The 17908-nt window shown below is 32.8% G+C and overlaps 1 protein-coding gene across 5 annotated transcripts in view; it reads left to right on the forward strand.

Moving 5' to 3' along the window:
* The window catches only part of OSBPL9 (oxysterol binding protein like 9), a 112451-nt gene that overhangs the window by 65512 nt on the left and 29031 nt on the right, over window positions 1–17908 (forward strand). For all 5 annotated transcript variants that reach the window (XM_006919184.3, XM_006919185.3, XM_025051941.1 and 2 more), the window contains 4 exons: window positions 9822–9917; window positions 10666–10713; window positions 11717–11746; window positions 12526–12576. In XM_006919184.3, the coding sequence (XP_006919246.1) occupies window positions 9822–9917; window positions 10666–10713; window positions 11717–11746; window positions 12526–12576 (225 nt within the window). The remainder of the gene's footprint in view (window positions 1–9821; window positions 9918–10665; window positions 10714–11716; window positions 11747–12525; window positions 12577–17908) is intronic.

Here is a 17908-nt window from a genome sequence, read left to right on the forward strand (position 1 = left end):
TTTTACTGAATTAGGTTTTTCCCTGTGGTTTAGAAAGATTTCCCAAGTCATCAAACTCCCTGGTTGCTGCCACACTTGAGAGACACGATTGTAGAAAATGTTTAGAAACTGTGTTATAAATGATGAGCAGATTCCCAGACAAGCTTCCTGTCCTCCCAATCTATATGAAAGACTACAAGTAGCAGTGTCAGCACAAATTGGTTCTGTGGTAGTGTCATAGGAAAAAGAGTATGTTGATGGTTAGAGAAGTCTGACTGCTTTGTAAGTGGTGAAATTTGAGCCCATTCCTGAAGATGTTCATGATTAATTATATTTGCTATTGTCTATATTGTCCTTAAAGATGTCCTTCGAAGATGATAGAACCTAGCACATAACAGATATTCAATGAATATTTGTGTAATGAAGGCATGGCAGTGGCTGGGTGTGTGTGTGTGTGTGTGTGTGTGTGTGTGAACGGAGAAAGGAGGGACACTGACTCAGACTTGTAGTCCTTTCTTTCCACACTGGAGTTCATTTATTTATGGAGACATGTTTAAGAACTTTGCTTCTTTGCTCTGTTGATTGTGCAGTTTATTTTTTCTCCCCAAAATGTGCCACTTCAACTAAGTTATTCTGCTTACTCATTTGTTTCTTTGTATTCTCTGCATTCCAGAGCATATTTTAAAATCTGGTTGCATTAGTTTTTCTCACTGTTTCAAGGTTACACTAAATGATAGAGCTTGCTTGTGTTTTAACATTGTCATACCATGGAGGATTTAGCTGCAGTTGGAACCTGTAAGTTCTTATTGTCTTTATTTAATGAAGTTAACTTTTTCCAAAAGTGAATAAGTGGACCCCAGGTTTTTTCAGTATGGTAAGACATTTACTCATCTGATGAACATGGTTATTTGCCTGGTGATTGGCTTCACAGAATCCTGGAATTGAAAAGGGTCTTGGAGTTTTAATTCATAGAGGAATCAGTCTCAGAGAAGCCAAGCTACTTGCCTAAGGTGACAGAGAATAGAATAACTAGGAGTGGAGCCCTGTGATTCTTGTTCCTTTATTATTTCTAGAGAGAACTGAGGTGCTGCTCTGGTGCTGCTCTTCATCCATTGCTCATATTACTCCCGAAACCCTAGTAATTTTTCTAGTTCAGCCACTAATTTTGGTATCCTTTCAGATTCAGCATCTGGATCTGAAAAATATCTGATGCTTCTCTAAGAGAATATTGTTTCTCATTTGGCTTCCTGCTTTCCTGCCTCTCTTTGTGCTTATACTAGCCCTGAGTCTAGGAGTATGCCTTTTGTGGTTTTCTCCATTTTTCCTACAGATTTATTATCTGCTTTCCTTTGCTCCTGCTCCAGGAGGCTGACCTTTACAGATTGTGTCATTCTTTATCCTCTGGCTTCTGGTTGGGTTTAGCCGATGGGCGGCAGCAGCAATGTGGAAGGAAGAAAAGAAAACCGTTGGGGGTATTTATCCCTCTTGCTCCTTCTCTGATTTGATGTATTTCCAGCAGTGGCTGTTTCCTACAACTAGAGGATCCTTTGAGTAGTAGCTCCTTCTCCTGGGTACTTCAGTATCCCTTCTTAGTTTCCTTAACCCTGCCCTCATTTCTGCAGTCACTTCATTAAAGAGAAGTTCAAATATTCCATCTGATTATGCTGTTTCCAGCAGGGCCCGTGCTGTAATACTTTTTTTCTTCCTATCTCTGTCCAAATCCTGCACTCTAAAATGTAACCTCAGTGAAACCTTTCTCATCTCTTAATTTACTCCTTTGAATATCTTATAATTGCTTATTTTATCATGCTTAAATCAATTATTTGTAGACAGATGTTTATATCCTCTAATAGAATTGAAACTCTTAGGCCAGGGTCTGTATCTCCTCCATCTTGGCATCCCCAAAGCATAGTCATGAGGGATGCCCAATGAATAAATCATTATTGTAACGATGAATTCTAAGCCCAGTGTAGTATGTGTAAAACAGTACTCATGAGAAGATTTGGCATGAGAAAATGAATTCTTAGAGGGACAGATCAATTGTCATTGCCAGCCAGGTCTTTCTTGTTATACTGCCTGTACAGTACAATGTCCTTCCTCCTATTCAATTTCTTTTTTTCTTAAAAACTTTTAATTAGCTTTAAAAGAAATTAGTATCCATACTTATAATAAATCCTTTATGATAACTAAATGAGTTATAAATGAGTTATTTGTGAGTTATCCTCTGACTTTTAATCTACAAGATCATCTTGTTTAAATGCTAAGAGGTAGGCACATTTCAGAATTTATTTCATTCATTTATAAAATGTTTTTGAAAACTTTGTAATCAAATTTTCAGTAAGGATTATGCTATAAATGAGAATTCTGCAGTTATTTCAAAACTCAAATTACTAGAACACTCAGTTTAAGGACTCACGTGTTTAATGCAAATTTCTCTTAGTTATATATAGAACAGATTTCTAGGAAACTTACCTGAAACTTTTGTTTTTGGTAGACCCTTAAAAACATTGAGACTTTTTGCTTTCCAGAATGCTGTTAAAGTGAATGATAAGCAGTAATCTAGAGTTGGGGAAGGAAAGAATGTATTTTTTCCATCTTATACCAGTAAGCCACTCAGAGATTATTTAAATCCTGGAATAACTTAATCTGTAACTTTTAACAAAGCTATTCTGGTAGCCTGATCAACTAATATGTGAAAAGAAGACTTTTGGCTGATTGCCAGTCCCGTGTGGTCAAACAGTGCTTTGTTGGGAATGATGTATTAGGTGTTTTTGTTTTTTATGAGTTTGCTTTCTCTAATGTTGAATCGCGATCATGTTATTGGCAAGAAGGATATGGAGGGAAAAATAAGTATTCTGCTTTGTTTTATTGGCCACTTTTCTTAGCATTTGTTCTGGTATAGTGGTGATTGCTAATTTTTAAGTGCCTTTTTTGCTAGTTTGTGCTTTATCTGTAAATGATGTTATAAATTTGTTATGCTGCATTTTATTTTGCTTGGAAAGGTATATCTGAGCAGCTTCAGCATTGCCAAATTTACTTTCTTAATACATTTTAGCATTTTGTAGATAATTTTAAAAGAATAGTATTGATGATTTTGCAAGCTAAAAGTTATAAATATTTTGAAAAATATTTATAATCTGTAGTTTTCTATTTTTTAACATAAAGCTTTTGTATTTAAATAAATGCATACTTATTTTAAAAATCAGACAACATGAATGTATAAAGTAAAAAACTAAAAGAACTCTTGTCGCAAATGTCCCTTCCTTCAATTCCAGTCCCCAGGAATAATATGTGTTTAATGTTTTTTATTATGTGTTTTGTGTGTGTGTATCTGTAGTAAAATAGCTTTTTAAAAATATAACTTCTATATTACTCATTCTCTATTTATCTTGCATAAGGTAATTACTTTTTAATTACTATTATCTATTATCTTCTTCAGAGTTCAACTTACCGTTTGTTTTCTTAAAGGAACGTTAAATACAATTTATACTTATATCCTTTTTTTGATAATAGATCTCTATTAAATTACATGTGTTATATGGTATTTAGTTATTCATTTTGTTTTTATACATCAAATAAATATTCACTTGAGTGCCTTCTATACATTAGACACTAACTAGTTGAGGGCCTGGGGATACAATGGTGGATCCTCGTTATTTATGATTTCAAATTATGAAGAAGAAGTAGAACATCTATTATGTTACTTTACATATAATCTTTCATTTTATCTTTCCAGCAGCTTTGAGTGGTTTATTATTATACCCATCTCTCATAAGAAAATGGAAATGGAAAAAGTAACTTGGCCAGATTATACGGATAATTGGTTAGGAAGTTGAAGATTTAGGATTTAAAACACTATCAGTCAAACCTTAAAGGTTATGCTCATTTTCACTATATCAAGCTTCATCAGGCAATTTTTAGATTACATTTTAGTTCTCTTATACCATGAATTCTTTTCACATATCATTGTGATTTAATAGAAAATTATAATGGATTTGAATTCAAAAGACTAGGTTGAAATTCTAATTTAAAAAATAAAAACCCACTAGATGATTTGTGTAATAAGCACTTGTAAGATAGGGTTAATATCTGTTTGCCTTACTATGTCGTAATAATGAAATGAGAAAACTTATAAAGTATATAGCAGAGGACCAAATGCTCTGAAAAGGTTTTAATATATATTATTCATCCATGGTCAATCCATGGGGCTAGAATTGTTCACTTAAAACTGTGGAAAAAGGCCTTACTTTTTAGGGCATTCTTGGGATACTTAGCAGTTGTTGGTAAGAAAGCAATAGCTACTGTGTTCTGTTAATTTGGTGTACTATTAATAATACTGTGTACTATTAATTTGGAGCCTTAGGTTATCAAGACATTGATTTAAATGGCAAATATCTTCCTGAAGGTGTAGTGGAGGAAAGAGTTTAATAATGGTTTCAATTTTATGGACATTTTTGAATTGATGATATTCACTCCAAATGAACTGATAGCTGGGTATTTCTTTAGGATTAAGGGAGAAATTCTTACCCTTAGAACTTCTCTATACCTCTAAATCCCATTCTTTAGCTGAAGTGGATACACCACAGAGATAATAGGGATTATAAGTGTTTCCAAATTTGCAATAATCTAAGGAAATTACAGACTAGTATACTCCACATGAAGTCATAGTCTTATTAATATTTCTGGTTTCTTTAACACACTTTTTTCATCACTAAGCCAACTTTTAAATCATTTAATAAGAGGACAAAAATGGTGTCTTTTCTCAGAAAACTTAATTTGCTGACAAATTTCTAAGGAACAAAAAAGCTATTAAGTTTGGCATATATATTTCCTTTTTTTGTTTTTTTAACTTGCTTTGCTGCTCATGTATCTACTTTTCCTCTGTGTAGTTACAGATTTTTCTCTTATTATTCCTTTACTTAATTATTGATATCAGACTCACAGCATGGTAACTTTCTATTCTCTCTTTTCCTTACCTTTATGGAAGATCAGTACCACACTTGCTTTTTTCCAGTCTTCTGGTATCTCTCCAGTTCTTGAATTTTCAAAAATAATTGTAAGTGATTCAATTGTAAGTATGCCCTATACTTCTTTCATTGGATGAAAGTGTATCTGTGATGCATGTCATCTCAAATTGTTGATTGTGAACATAAACTTTCCAAATATTCTCATATTTTAATCAAAACAACATTTCTGCAAAGTTCTCATTATTTTAATTATAGGATGTGTGCTTTGCTAATTTTTAACAATCATCTACTTTTGTTGATTCATGCCATTTATTTTTCATTAGAAGGCTTGTTTTCTCTGTTTTTCCTTTGTTGAATTTTTAAGCTGTTACTCTCTTTTACAAATCTGATAACTTACTCTATTTTCTTGTTCTCAACTTCTAAGAGACTTACATGGAATAATGTCTCTATTTCTAATACATTTTTCTTTTCTCTTTATAACATTTTTTTATGTGCTATTTTGTTCTATATAAGAGAAAGCATTGAGTATAGAGTACTTAGTCCTTTAAGTTTTTTCTGTGAAATAAGATTTGATATGAAAATAATTACTCATTTGTAAATTCCTTTTTACAATGTTGTTAGTCAGCCATAGCCCTTCCTGTAATAGTATTCTCCTCAGTTCCTTAAATTACCCGTGTCTTACTTCCTGATTCTGACCTCAGAAGACCTTAGTCACCTTTTACCACCTTTACCTCCACTGTGTATTAGTCTTCCTCTGTAAAAAGGAATTACTTTAAAAGTCCTCACCCTGTCTCAAAACTTGCCTCCTGTACTGTTTTACTAAGGAATGCCTCTCCAAAGCAGCTATAATTCATGTGTACTTTAGAGACATCTCTTGCAATAGTCTTCTTTTTAATGTGGGTGATGCATTCAGTTATGTGTATGTATGTATGAAGTATAGTTTTTAATGTCCCAACTCATCAGTAGGAATTCATTTAAATTTGCCGACATTTGTTAGCTTTGAAGTACCTTCTGAGAAAAGTGATACTATTCAACATAAATATTAGAAAGATAGTTGGGAGTACTTACATACCATTTTGAGGCAGTTTGATATTCTTCTGCTAGTCTAGATGTTATTTTTGAAATTCTCCTTAAAGGAGGCCAGATGTGTGTGTGTCTCTCTCTCTCTGTATATATTTTAAGCTAGATACATAGTTTAAATCCTGGCTGATATAAAAATCATGAGTTACTTTTCTTGACTTTATATATATACTTTAACTTTCTTTATTAGCAAAGTACTCTTGAAAACTGGAGACTATATTGGTTTGAGCATATTTGCCACATAAGTGATTTTTCTTCTTTACATAGCTTTCTAATTTTATGGTTAGATTTGAGTTTGATTTCTATTGAGGTTCTAATTTAACTTCTTTTACATCACAGGCCATTTTGTCTTTATTTCTGAGTAATAGTTATATTTAAATGAATTTGAACAGAAATCATCAAGTTAGAACTATGGTTCATCAATACGATAAATTAGGGAGCATCAGCATCTTTGGTCCTGAGCGCCAGAAATGCAACACAACCTTCAATTACTACTGAAGGATATAGACAAAAGGGAAAGACAGATATGAAGAAAAAAGTGAGAGAGTAGAAAAAGAGAAAGAGAATTTGAACAGAAAGGCCAAGGAAAAGTGGTCATGAAAAAGACTGGTATCTTGGCATCGGCAGTTGCCACATGCTGCAGTCAGTGCCATTACAGTCATTCGACACTGAGCCCTGCGAGAATAATGTTGAATGAATGGCACAGTTTCTGCCTTCATGAAGCTTTTAATCCTTCAGAGAAGTCAATCAATTAAATATTTAATACGATAAAATGGGATAGATGTTAGATAATACTAGAAAGTATTTCTGCTTGACACCCAACCTGCTGTTCTCAAGAGCTACTGTAAGATGTCTCTGTAAGAAGTATGAAGTTACACTCTTATCTTAAAGGGTTTGCCCTGTCTGAGTTCTTTTCAAAGGAAGATAGGCCACTGTCAGCATGGTAAAGGACCTTATTGTTGTTATGATCTGTTTTAAAGCAAAACTCCATTAAAAAGGATATGAATAAATGTAGTGCCTTATATTGTGAATCGTGAATAGGAAGAGGAATAGTTATGCCTTTAAGGAATTTTTATGAAAAAGACTGTTAGGAGGTAATAAGTTCCTTGTCTTCTTTGGATACTAAAGCCAAGATTAGATGACTTTCAAAGACATTGTAAAAGTTACTTCTATGAGTGAGAGATTGGACTAGGTGGCTTTGATTCTATGTATTTTAAGTCAGTATATAGTGAAAACTTGTATTTCATTATAATTACTATCACTTACATGTCCATGTTATTGGTAAATTTGTATATGTTATTTTATTGACTGTAGATGGGGCAACTATATATATGTAGATTTTCTTAAGTAAACCAAAGATTTATGGATTACTCTGCAAGGGAGTTTAGGCCAGTTCAGGGATTTTAAGCTAATAACTATTGTAATAAACTTCCTATATTCATTAAATAAAGAAAGATGGATTGATGAGTAGCTCTTTGACTTGGATGTTGTGCCATGTGGAGTTTATTCTGAGGGTACAGTAATGTTGTAAAAGATTATCTAGAGGCATGTCTGAGAAGAGAGCCAAGATGAGGTTCATATGATTATAGCAACATCAAAGGGTTGTTTCTGAAGAATTAATTCAGGTGGGTTTCAGATATCAGTAATTTAAATCTAATTTGTTTTCATTTATTCACTAGAGGATTTTTAATGAGATAGTAATTTGTTCAAAAGGATATATTAATTAAATTTTTAAAGTGATGATTCTAAGTGGATTCAGAAGAGAGAAAATTCTTAGAAATCACTTTCCTCCCTCATTTAGATGCTCTCTCTTTTATTCATTTTTGAATGTGCTATTGATCTTTTTAAAATTTATCAAAAACAATGTTTTTAGCTATTTTAACTGGGTATTATAATTGAATTAATGATAATGATATTATGTTGCTCTGTGAAACAAAACAGAAACCAAGCCACATAGTTCTTCTAATATTTGGTACAGTAACATGGAGATAAATTACTCCCTTCTTTCTTAGTATCTCCTATAGAGTATCTCTGAAATGTGATGGATTTATCCTTCCTTTTTCGCTTCTTTCATTATCATTTTACATTGTAAATGTTTAGTAGGGAGTTTTTGAGTTATCTTTAAAAATGAAGATATTTAACCATAATTTTATTAATATATCTGGGTTTTACATACATTGTTTATTATGATTTTTCTTTCTTAAACTTTGTTTTTATACATGGCTTCTCATTGGGAAGGAGTTTTTCAATACTCATTTAAAGCAGTTTCTTTACATGTATTTAAAAAATGTAGGCAGTTTTATTGCCTTTGAATTTGAAAAGGAAAATGCATTACAAGATAATTTTCCCATGGCCTTAACAGGACTTAGGTTTTTAATGTTTTGATTTAGAATTTAAATTTTAGTTTAAGAAGAGCAACAATCGTAATAGTAATTCATAGTGTTAGTAGAGGTAGTAGCTGCCACATTAATATTAGTAGGACAAAGATGCCTGTATTTGGCAGGTAAGAAAACAGCAGCTCAGAGTGTCACAATATCTTATTAGTGACTGAGCTGCAATTAGAAACCAGGTTTGCCAACCTATTGTTGTTTCCACAATACTGTACCAGGGCTCAATATGGTGTCTGAGATAATGGCTGTGAAATGCTTTAGTAATGATAAAGTTATGCAAAGATGAGGAACTGGAGTAAAAAAGTGAACTCTGACCTCAGTTTACTAAAATGAGGAATGTGAAATGGATCATCAGCAAGTTTTGGCAGAAGGCAGGGAAGGAAAGGTAGGACAAGTGAAAGTCAAGTATGGCATGTGAAATTCAAGTGTGGTAGGTTGAACCACTATATTTCACCCATTTAGTACGGAGTTTTGTGGTAGGGTTGGGATTGTGACATTAGTGGTTCCTGACCTTTATTTCCCTGTTTAACTGCATGACATCTGGGCATGCAAATATTGCAAGCTGGTAGTCTTTCACAATCTCTGTTTTGTCTTTTATACCCAGCATTGGTGTGTTTTTTGGTCAGAGATGATTAAGAACTCAAAAGTTTCTTTTGAGTAAAGTTAAAACAGAGGAATTCCATGCTCTTGGAGCTTAAAATTTTTAGTATACAAAAAGTAGGTCATGCTAAAGGCCAGACTATTAAACTGAGAAATAAATGGGCCTTCTAAATAAATAAACATTTACACCATGTCCAGAGTGTAGTATTCCTGCCAAGGATGAAAGTGAGTAGGGAACTTGATTAAGACAGAAGTGTTGTCACTTTCACTTAGGGCAGTCTTCTTAGAAGAGATGAGGATTTTGTTTTTTTCTTTTTTAATTAAAAGAGGAGGAAAACATCAGAGCTAATGGGGTAGGTTAGGGAATGGGAGAACTAGTAAGAATATGAAGTTTAAGATTACAAGACTGGAGGAATGGACTTAACAAAAAGAGGGGAAATAGAAGTTAATCTAGCTTATTTTGTATATGTTTCTTTAGCTAAAATATTGTTGCTCTGGAGGTGACTAGGAACCGTTATGTGGCTTTTGGGAGAAAAAGTGATCCTGAAGAACAGAGTAAATCCTAATTTGAGCACCAGCATGTACTAATTGATGAAAAGGGAATGGTGCTAGAAGTTCATGAGGAAGATTAATATAATACTATTCTTGAAGAATTTAGATAATTTAAAAAAACTTATTATTTATGTAAAAGTACTATTTTTTAAAAAAAAATTGAAATGTCATATATGAAGGATAAAGTATCTTTTGTACTAGTAAACATTGCTTGGATACTATTAGATTTATTGCAAATTTTATTTTTCTCTAGGGTTTGGATTCAGGATTTGTTCCTAGTGTCCAAGACTTTGATAAGAAACTTACAGAGGCCGATGCTTACCTACAAATATTGATAGAGCAATTAAAGGTATGGCATTAGTTTATATATTGAATTGATAAAAAGTAGCAAATGTTACTGAGCTCGATTTTGAGTAAAACGTTATTTGCTCTTAATTTAAAACCCTTATGTGGTATTAAAACAGTTTTTAATACTGACTTATTAAAAGATCTGGGTGACTTATTCAGAGATCTTTATCTCTAATTATATTGGTAAGTAGTGTGTGTACATACTGCACTTTTTTAGTTATTAAAAAAGGTAAATATTTATACATAATTAGAAAATAAGACAAGATTAAATTCACATTCTATTTAAAAATTGTATGAGATAGTAAATTTTAAGTGACTCTACTTCTAAAGCCTTGTTTTTTCCTTTTTTGGGGTGTGGGGGAGTGAGAGTGGTAATTCTCTACTTTATCATTACTGAAATTAATCATCTCCTTCAATTCATACTTTAAAGTTAATTACAACTAAAGGTCCTAGGGAAAAAGAGGAATGTTGATAAACTTGGATCACAAAGTAGAAAAAACTTAGGTTTGAACTGATATTTTTAGTTCTTAAAAGCCATCTTGTTTCTTTGGTTTGTGATCAGAGTAATTGATCCTGACTGTTTAAATAATTCAGTAGACTTTGACCTGACACAGTGCCTTGAAAATACATGTATATCACCTCTGGAAGAAATGTGTTTAAGAAGTAAAATTTGCTTTTCTATGTTTAGTAAATAGATACAATATGGTAAAGTGGCTTGATTTTGTAATCAATTTTTTTAAATCCTGTAGCTTTTTGATGACAAACTTCAAAACTGCAAAGATGATGAACAGAGAAAGGTAACTTTATAATCATGATTTCAACTTTAAAATTTTTACATACAAAAGCTTTTTGGAGAAATAACAGAAGGACCTCGGTGTTTTTAACCTACTGTAATAGTGCTGTTGACCTATTATGATAGTATTGCCATATAGACTTCAAGGAGAGTTTTCTGTTGAATTTCAGTTATGGTTTCATAATTAAACAAAAGGATAGTGTACGCAATTTTAGTATAATACCATTTTTTTGAGTACCACCTTTCTAGGAGTAAGTTCTTTCCTCTTCAGGTATCATATGTTGAAGGTAGAAAGTTATTAAATTTACATGTGGTCACTTCAGACATTAACAAACAAACTGGCAAGAATTTTCAGAATAAACAAGAATTCACAGATGAGGAAACAAAGCAAGTCTCACTTTAATTATAGTTCTGCTACTGCCCCCCGCCCTTTGAATTTCTGGTAGGTACTTTGTAGTGTGAATATTGTTCCCTGGCCCCCCTCCCCCCCACATTTACATTTTCCTCTCCTTGAATAAAATTCCTGATGCAGCATCATTTATTTTTTTTGCATTTCTGCTAACCATCGTGTTGCATTGGGCACTTTTACAGTTGGTAATAGTCGTAACTCATGTTTCGCTCACTTTCCAGTCCTACTTTTAGAATTTAGTTCCATGTCATTTTTAAACAACTTAGCAAAGTTTAAAGTAAATCTAAAATAAGTGTTTTAAAATCACTTAGTGGATCTATAGAAAGGCAAAACTTGTTTTTAGGTAAAGAATAAGAATGTTTTATATTCTTACAAATCATTAATTGAATCTAATTTGAAGATTTAATTCATAAAATATTGGAATTTTTAATTTAAATATTTGATTTAAATAAAAAAGTATAACAAAAAGTACTCCCTTCCCAACCTGCCTGCACTCACTTAGAGAGATGAGTACATTTTGGTAAACTTCTTTAAATGCAGTAAAAAAACATACCATTTTGTGCTTCTGATTATTTCTGTTTAAACTTATTTTTCACAGAAAATTGAAACTCTCAAAGAGACAACAAATGTAAGTTATGTGTTTGATAAACTCTGGCTTTACATTAGAAATAGTACTTTAAAATGTTATTTATATTTTAAGGTGCTGCTGTGAGAAGAGCAATTTAGATTGTAATTTTTATGAATTTTTACAAGGGTGTTAAAGAGTTGTATTATTTTCTAAAAGAATTTAAATGAATAGAATAATCCCTCTAATTGAAATTGACTTTGTGTGCCATTTTATGTTTCTGTTCTTGTCTGTTTGAGATCCTTGGATAAAAGGTGTCATCCATGCACAGCATATGCTTAAAATATATTGTGATTTAAGTTTTCTGATATACTGGCCTTCTGACATATAATGGTCTACTAGTAAGAGTTGTATTTTGATAAAAGCGTTTAAAAACAGGCAAAATAGTATTCCTTTGATAGAATTCTTTACTCTTCATAAGTCCATAAAAGTCTTGAATGGGCGTTTTAGGAATTTACAGTGAGATTGCCTGCTGTTGATCTAAGAATTTGGAAGTTATCAGACTTATATCTCTGTGTTTGAAGTATTGAAAACCATTTAGATGTTATTCAGTATAAATTAACATTTTTTTGGTATTCCTTAATAATTCATAGAGTTGCTAATGATAACTTCATTTGACACTGTCAATATTTAAAAACCCACTGGATATCCAGAGAGGTGTTTCTTATATAGTATAGACCTAAACTCTGAACATATGAACTCATTTTTATAGTTTAAGCTTTAACATCACATGACAATCTTATTCAGGACAAGATCCTAAAATCAGTGTTTTGTTTTTATAGAGCATGGTAGAATCAATTAAACACTGCATTGTGTTGCTGCAAATTGCTAAAGTAAGTAAATTTTACTTTTGATTACTTCATTTAATGGTATTTAAAAATTATACGTAGCTGAAAAACTCAGTTCTGAAATATATACCTTTCTACAGTAAATTGTATTGTGGAGTTCCTGATACTATTGGATAACTATTGTGTTTGGATGTTACGTTATCAGCATGTGCCTGTTTTTGATAAGGTAATTTCTGATGGTGGCTGGGTAGAAAGGGAACATGTTTGAATGACTCACCCCTTCCTTCCATTTTATCCATTTTCACTGCTTGGAACCGGGACATGCTTTGCAAAACCTTTCACAAAAATGTTTTTCTTAGCAAAGAATTCAATTTCAGTAGACTTCTTTTTCTCATTTATAATGAAGAGTATAACCAAGGTATATTTTTTTATAATTGTGTTAAAGATTTTTTTCTGGTACTGAACTACGTTAATGAACCACTACTTTAATTGCTGTTCCTTATTCATGAACTAAAATACATTTTGAGTTATTGTCTGTAATACCATGGTATTGTCCGTAATACCACGGTATTGTCCATAATACCACTGTATCCTCAGTGCCTAGAACAGTTGCTTGCCGCATAGTAGGGGCCTGGTAATTAATTGTAAATTTTAATTGTAAATTATCTAATACATAATTTTTAATGGTTACATGGTTTAGTATTTCCACTATATGTTTGCTTTTTTATTTAGCCACCTCTCTGTTTTGCTGTGATGATCTATCCTATAAATTAATCTTTGGGTCAGCCTGATTAGTTAATTTGTGATTAAGATACAGGATTTTTAAATGATATTGTGAGGCAGTTATGTTTAAGAGCATGGACTCTGCAGCCAGACTGGGTTTGAATTCTTGTTCTACCACTTGAGAAAGTTCATTTATCCTCTCTGTGCTTTGGTTTCCTCCTATGTAAAATACAGATAATAATAGTACCTGTACTCTTACTGGTGGTGTGAAATTTAAATGAATTAGTCTTAGTACCAGACATATAACAAATCCTAAGTAAGTGTTTGTTAAATTTTTAAAAAGTTTTAGGAGGTCATAAAATTTAAAGTGACTATCACATGTTGGTAAAAATGGGAGAATTTCCATCTATTCCCGATGGGAATATTAACTGTTATTTTGGAGGATTATTCTTTACTGGAAAATTAATAAAATATTGGAATCAGCTACTTTGAGAGAAATATTCCATCTAAGACCCCCCCAAAAAGATAAGAAAATAGCTAATTTGATACCTTAATTGTTTGGGTTTGATTTAGTATTAGTGGCTTAGAGGCAACATACTATAGGTAGAATTTTAAGCTCCTTCTAATCTTGATTCTTTCCTTTTAATTATCACTCCTAAAAGTTTCATTCTGTCCAAATGATTAGTGCAGTGGTTCCCAAACTTTGCTGCACATTGCAATCACCTGGAGATCATTGATAATTCTGATTCCTGGCTCTTGCTCTCAGACATTCTGTTGTAATTAGTATGGGGTATCACCTGGGCATTGGGAGTTTTAAACTTCCAGATGAGTCTACTGTGTGGCAGAGCATGGGCACCACCTGTTTAGTGGGATTTTCAGGTGGGCTGTATTAGCTCAGAAGACTTTATTCTTCCTTTGTACAGTATATAGAGACAGCTAGTGTTCCACCCATAAGGAACCACAGAGCAAGTATGGGGCAGGGAGAAAGAGCAGAGCAGAGATAATCTGAGAGACTCCTATAGCTAGGGACTTGACCAGGTCTTCATCAAAATTATGTGATATGACCATATGCCACAACTCCTATAAGCAAGTGAAATTAATTTTATTAATGTATTTTATTTAACCCAGTGTGTCAAAAACATTGTCATTTTAACATGTAATCAGTATAAAAATTCATTAATGAGATGGTTCATATTCTTTCTCTCTCTTTTTTGGGGGCATCAAGTCTCGAACATCCTGGGTATATTTTACACTTCAAACTAGCCACACTTAAATGCTCAGTAGCCTCATGTGACTACTAGTGGCTACCAAACTGCACAGCACAGGTCTAGATTATCCTTTCAGAACTGAGTTGTCTGACCATAGATACTTTTAAAGTAGATTGTATATTTAAGTTGTCCTTGGATCCTAGGTTTTCTCCCCAGAATATTTTTCTGCGTAGATTTTTTGTTTTCATCAGTATGTATTTGTTAATTTCTTGTCAACTTTTTAAAGACAGACTTACTGATATATAATTTATATACCATAAAGTTCACTGATTTAAAGTGCACACTTTAATGGTTTTTAGTGTATTTACAAATTTGTGCGACTGTCACCATAATCTAATTTTAGCACATTTTTATCACCCCCAAAAGAAATATCATACCTATTGAACAGTTATTTCCTATATTTCTTTCTCTCGCTGTCCTTAGTCTCACACTTCTTGCAGTCTCTGGCAACCACTAATCCACTTTCTGTCTCTAGATTTGCCTATTGTGAACACTTCATATACTTAGGATCATACCATAGGTGGTCTTTTGTGACTGGCTTCTTTCAGTTAGTGTAATTTTTTCAAGGTTCATCCATGTATAAAGACTTAACTCCTTTTTATTGCTGAGTAATATTTCATTGACTGGATATACTACATTTTGTTTAGTCATCAGTTGATGAATATTTGGGTTGTTTTCACTCTTTGGCTATTATGGATACTGCTGCTATGAATATTTGCCTGTAATGTTTTTGTATTTTCATTTCTCTTAAGTATATACCTATGAGTGCTGTTACTGGGTCAAATGGTAACAATGTTTAACTTTTTAAGAAACTGCTAAACTGTTTCCCAAAGCCATTTTACATTCCCATTTTCTCCGCATTCTCACCAACCTTTATGATTGTCTTCTTGGTTATAGCCATTATGGTGGTATCTCATTGTGGTTTTCATTTGCATTTCCCTAAAGAATAGTAATGTGAGAGCATCTTTTCATTAGAATTCATATATCTTCTTTGGAGAAATATCTATTCAAATCCTTTGCCCATTTTTTAGTTGAGTTTTTCATCCGACTGAGTTATAAGAATTATTTTCCATATTCTGGATACAAGTCCTTATAAGATATTGGATTTACAAATTTTTCTTCAAGTCTTTGGATTATCTTTTCACTTTCTTAATACAGCTGTATTTAGATGTATGCAAGTTTTTAATTTTGATGACGTCCAGTTCACCAGTCTTCTATTGCTTGTGCCTTTGGTGGCTCATTTGAGAAATTATTGCCTGAACCAAGATCACAAGGATTTTATTCCTGTTTTCTTCTAAGAGTTTTATAGTTTTAGCTCTTACATTGAGGTCTGTGATCCACTTTGAGTTAATCTTTGTGGTGTGAGGCAGGGGTCCAAATTCATTTTTTTTTCCTTATGCATGTGGTTATCCCAGTCGCATTTGTTGAATCTCATAAAACTTGAATTAGAAATTTCTTTCATCACCTAATGTGTCTATTTTTTATTTCATATAATTAGTAAGTGTATAAGTACATAATTAAGAGAGTTTTCACTAAACTGTATTGCCTCATTAGAAAGATGGGTGTATTTCATGTATTTTGTTGGTAGGCTTGATTTTAAAAATCCTGGAGTCTGTAATTTCTGGTCAGAAGCCTTCCCAATTTATGTGGTGCCGATGTTTTTGTTCACTGTCATATTTCCAGATCTGTCATGCCGATATATTCAGAGAGGAGAATAGCCATTGTATTAAGGAATGAGGTACTTACAACTAGATAAACATATGGTATAACTTAAGAAGGAAGTAGCATTAGATCCTTTCTTTGTTTCATTAGCATAATTCATATTGAATTATGTTGAATCTCTGATTCAGTAACACTTGAGATTTAGCTTTAGCTGAGCTCCATGAAAAGCAACTAGTGAATTACTTACAGAATAACAACAACAAAAAGAAAAGTGGAAGAAAGTTGGGGGAGGGGATGAGTGTAGTAAACCTTTTTAACTAATAGAACAAAATCCGTAAAGTTTATAATGGGAATGGATTGATAGTAAGGTGTTTAATAGTCTGTGGGTTTATGTCAATTTGACTCTGCCTTAAAAGACAAATCACAGTAGCAACAAAAATTATTAACCCTAATTTAAAATGCCTTGTAAATAAAATGCATTTTTAATCAAGAACATTTGGAGTGGGGTGATGTTGTTAGATATTTAAGTTTATTTTAAACTATACCAGAATTAGAAGTGGTGGTTTTCTTAGATAATGTAATATATTCTATCAGTAATCTATTGCTGCATAAGAAACCACCCCAAAACTGAGTGCCTTAAAATAGCAACAGTAATTTATTTTGTTAATAAATCTGTAGTCTGGGTAAGCCTCATGACTAGTTTCTGCTTCATGCAGTGTCACCTATGGTGGCCTGATTGGGTGGCCAGAGGATCTGCTTTCAAGATGGCTCGCTCACATACCTGCAAAGTTAGCCTGGGGTTTAGGTTCTTCTCCATATAGTCCTTTTCACCACCACTTGGGCTTTTTCGTAGTGTGGTGGCTGGGTTCTAAGAAAACAAGGTAGAAGTTTATGGCATTTCCATGACCTAGTCTCAGAAGTCACATACACTTATTGGTAGAGACCGTCGCAAAGGCCTGTCTAGATTCAAGAGTAGGGAACGTGAACTCTACCTCTTACTGGAGCCATTTTTGGAAAATTTAATCTACAATGCTATATAACATTTCTTAGAAATTCTTTGGAAAAATCAATTTTTAATGTTTAGAAATTAATAAAGAAAAGCTAAAGGTAAATTAAAGTATCATTTGAGCAAGAAACTTTCATTTCAATTTCTCTTTGTTTAATTATCAATCATTTATTTTCAATGGATTCTATTAAGAATTTCTGAAATTTTGGATATTCTAAATATTCAGTTAATTCAGTTTTGCAAATAAAGGGGGAAATCCCAGCATGAATTACATAGACATCAAAATGCAGTTCTTCTCAAGAATATGCAAAAGATAGCCACTGTGTCAGAGGTTCCCAAGACCACCCATAGTTTGGCAGTTTGCTGGGAGGAGTCACAGGATACAGTGTATATTTGTACCCACAGTTATAATTTTTTACAGCAAAATTATGCAAAGCAAAATCACCAAAAGGAAAAGGCACATAAGGGCAAAATCCAGAGAAACCCAGGCACAAGCTTCCAAGAGTCTTCTCCCAGTGAAGTCATACAGAATGTGCGTAATCACTCCAGCACCAAATTATGACAACACATGTAAAATGTTTTTTTTACCAGAGAGGCTCATTATTTTTTTGTTGGAGGCTTGCCATGTAAGTATTTTCTGCTTTTCACTTACTAAGATTCCAGACTTCCAGAAGGAAAGCAGGTCTTCAGCATAAACCATATTGTTTGTTTAAACAGT

Source organism: Pteropus alecto, unplaced genomic scaffold, assembly GCF_000325575.1.
Source record: "Pteropus alecto unplaced genomic scaffold, ASM32557v1 scaffold25, whole genome shotgun sequence".
Taxonomy (NCBI): Eukaryota; Metazoa; Chordata; class Mammalia; order Chiroptera; family Pteropodidae; genus Pteropus; species Pteropus alecto.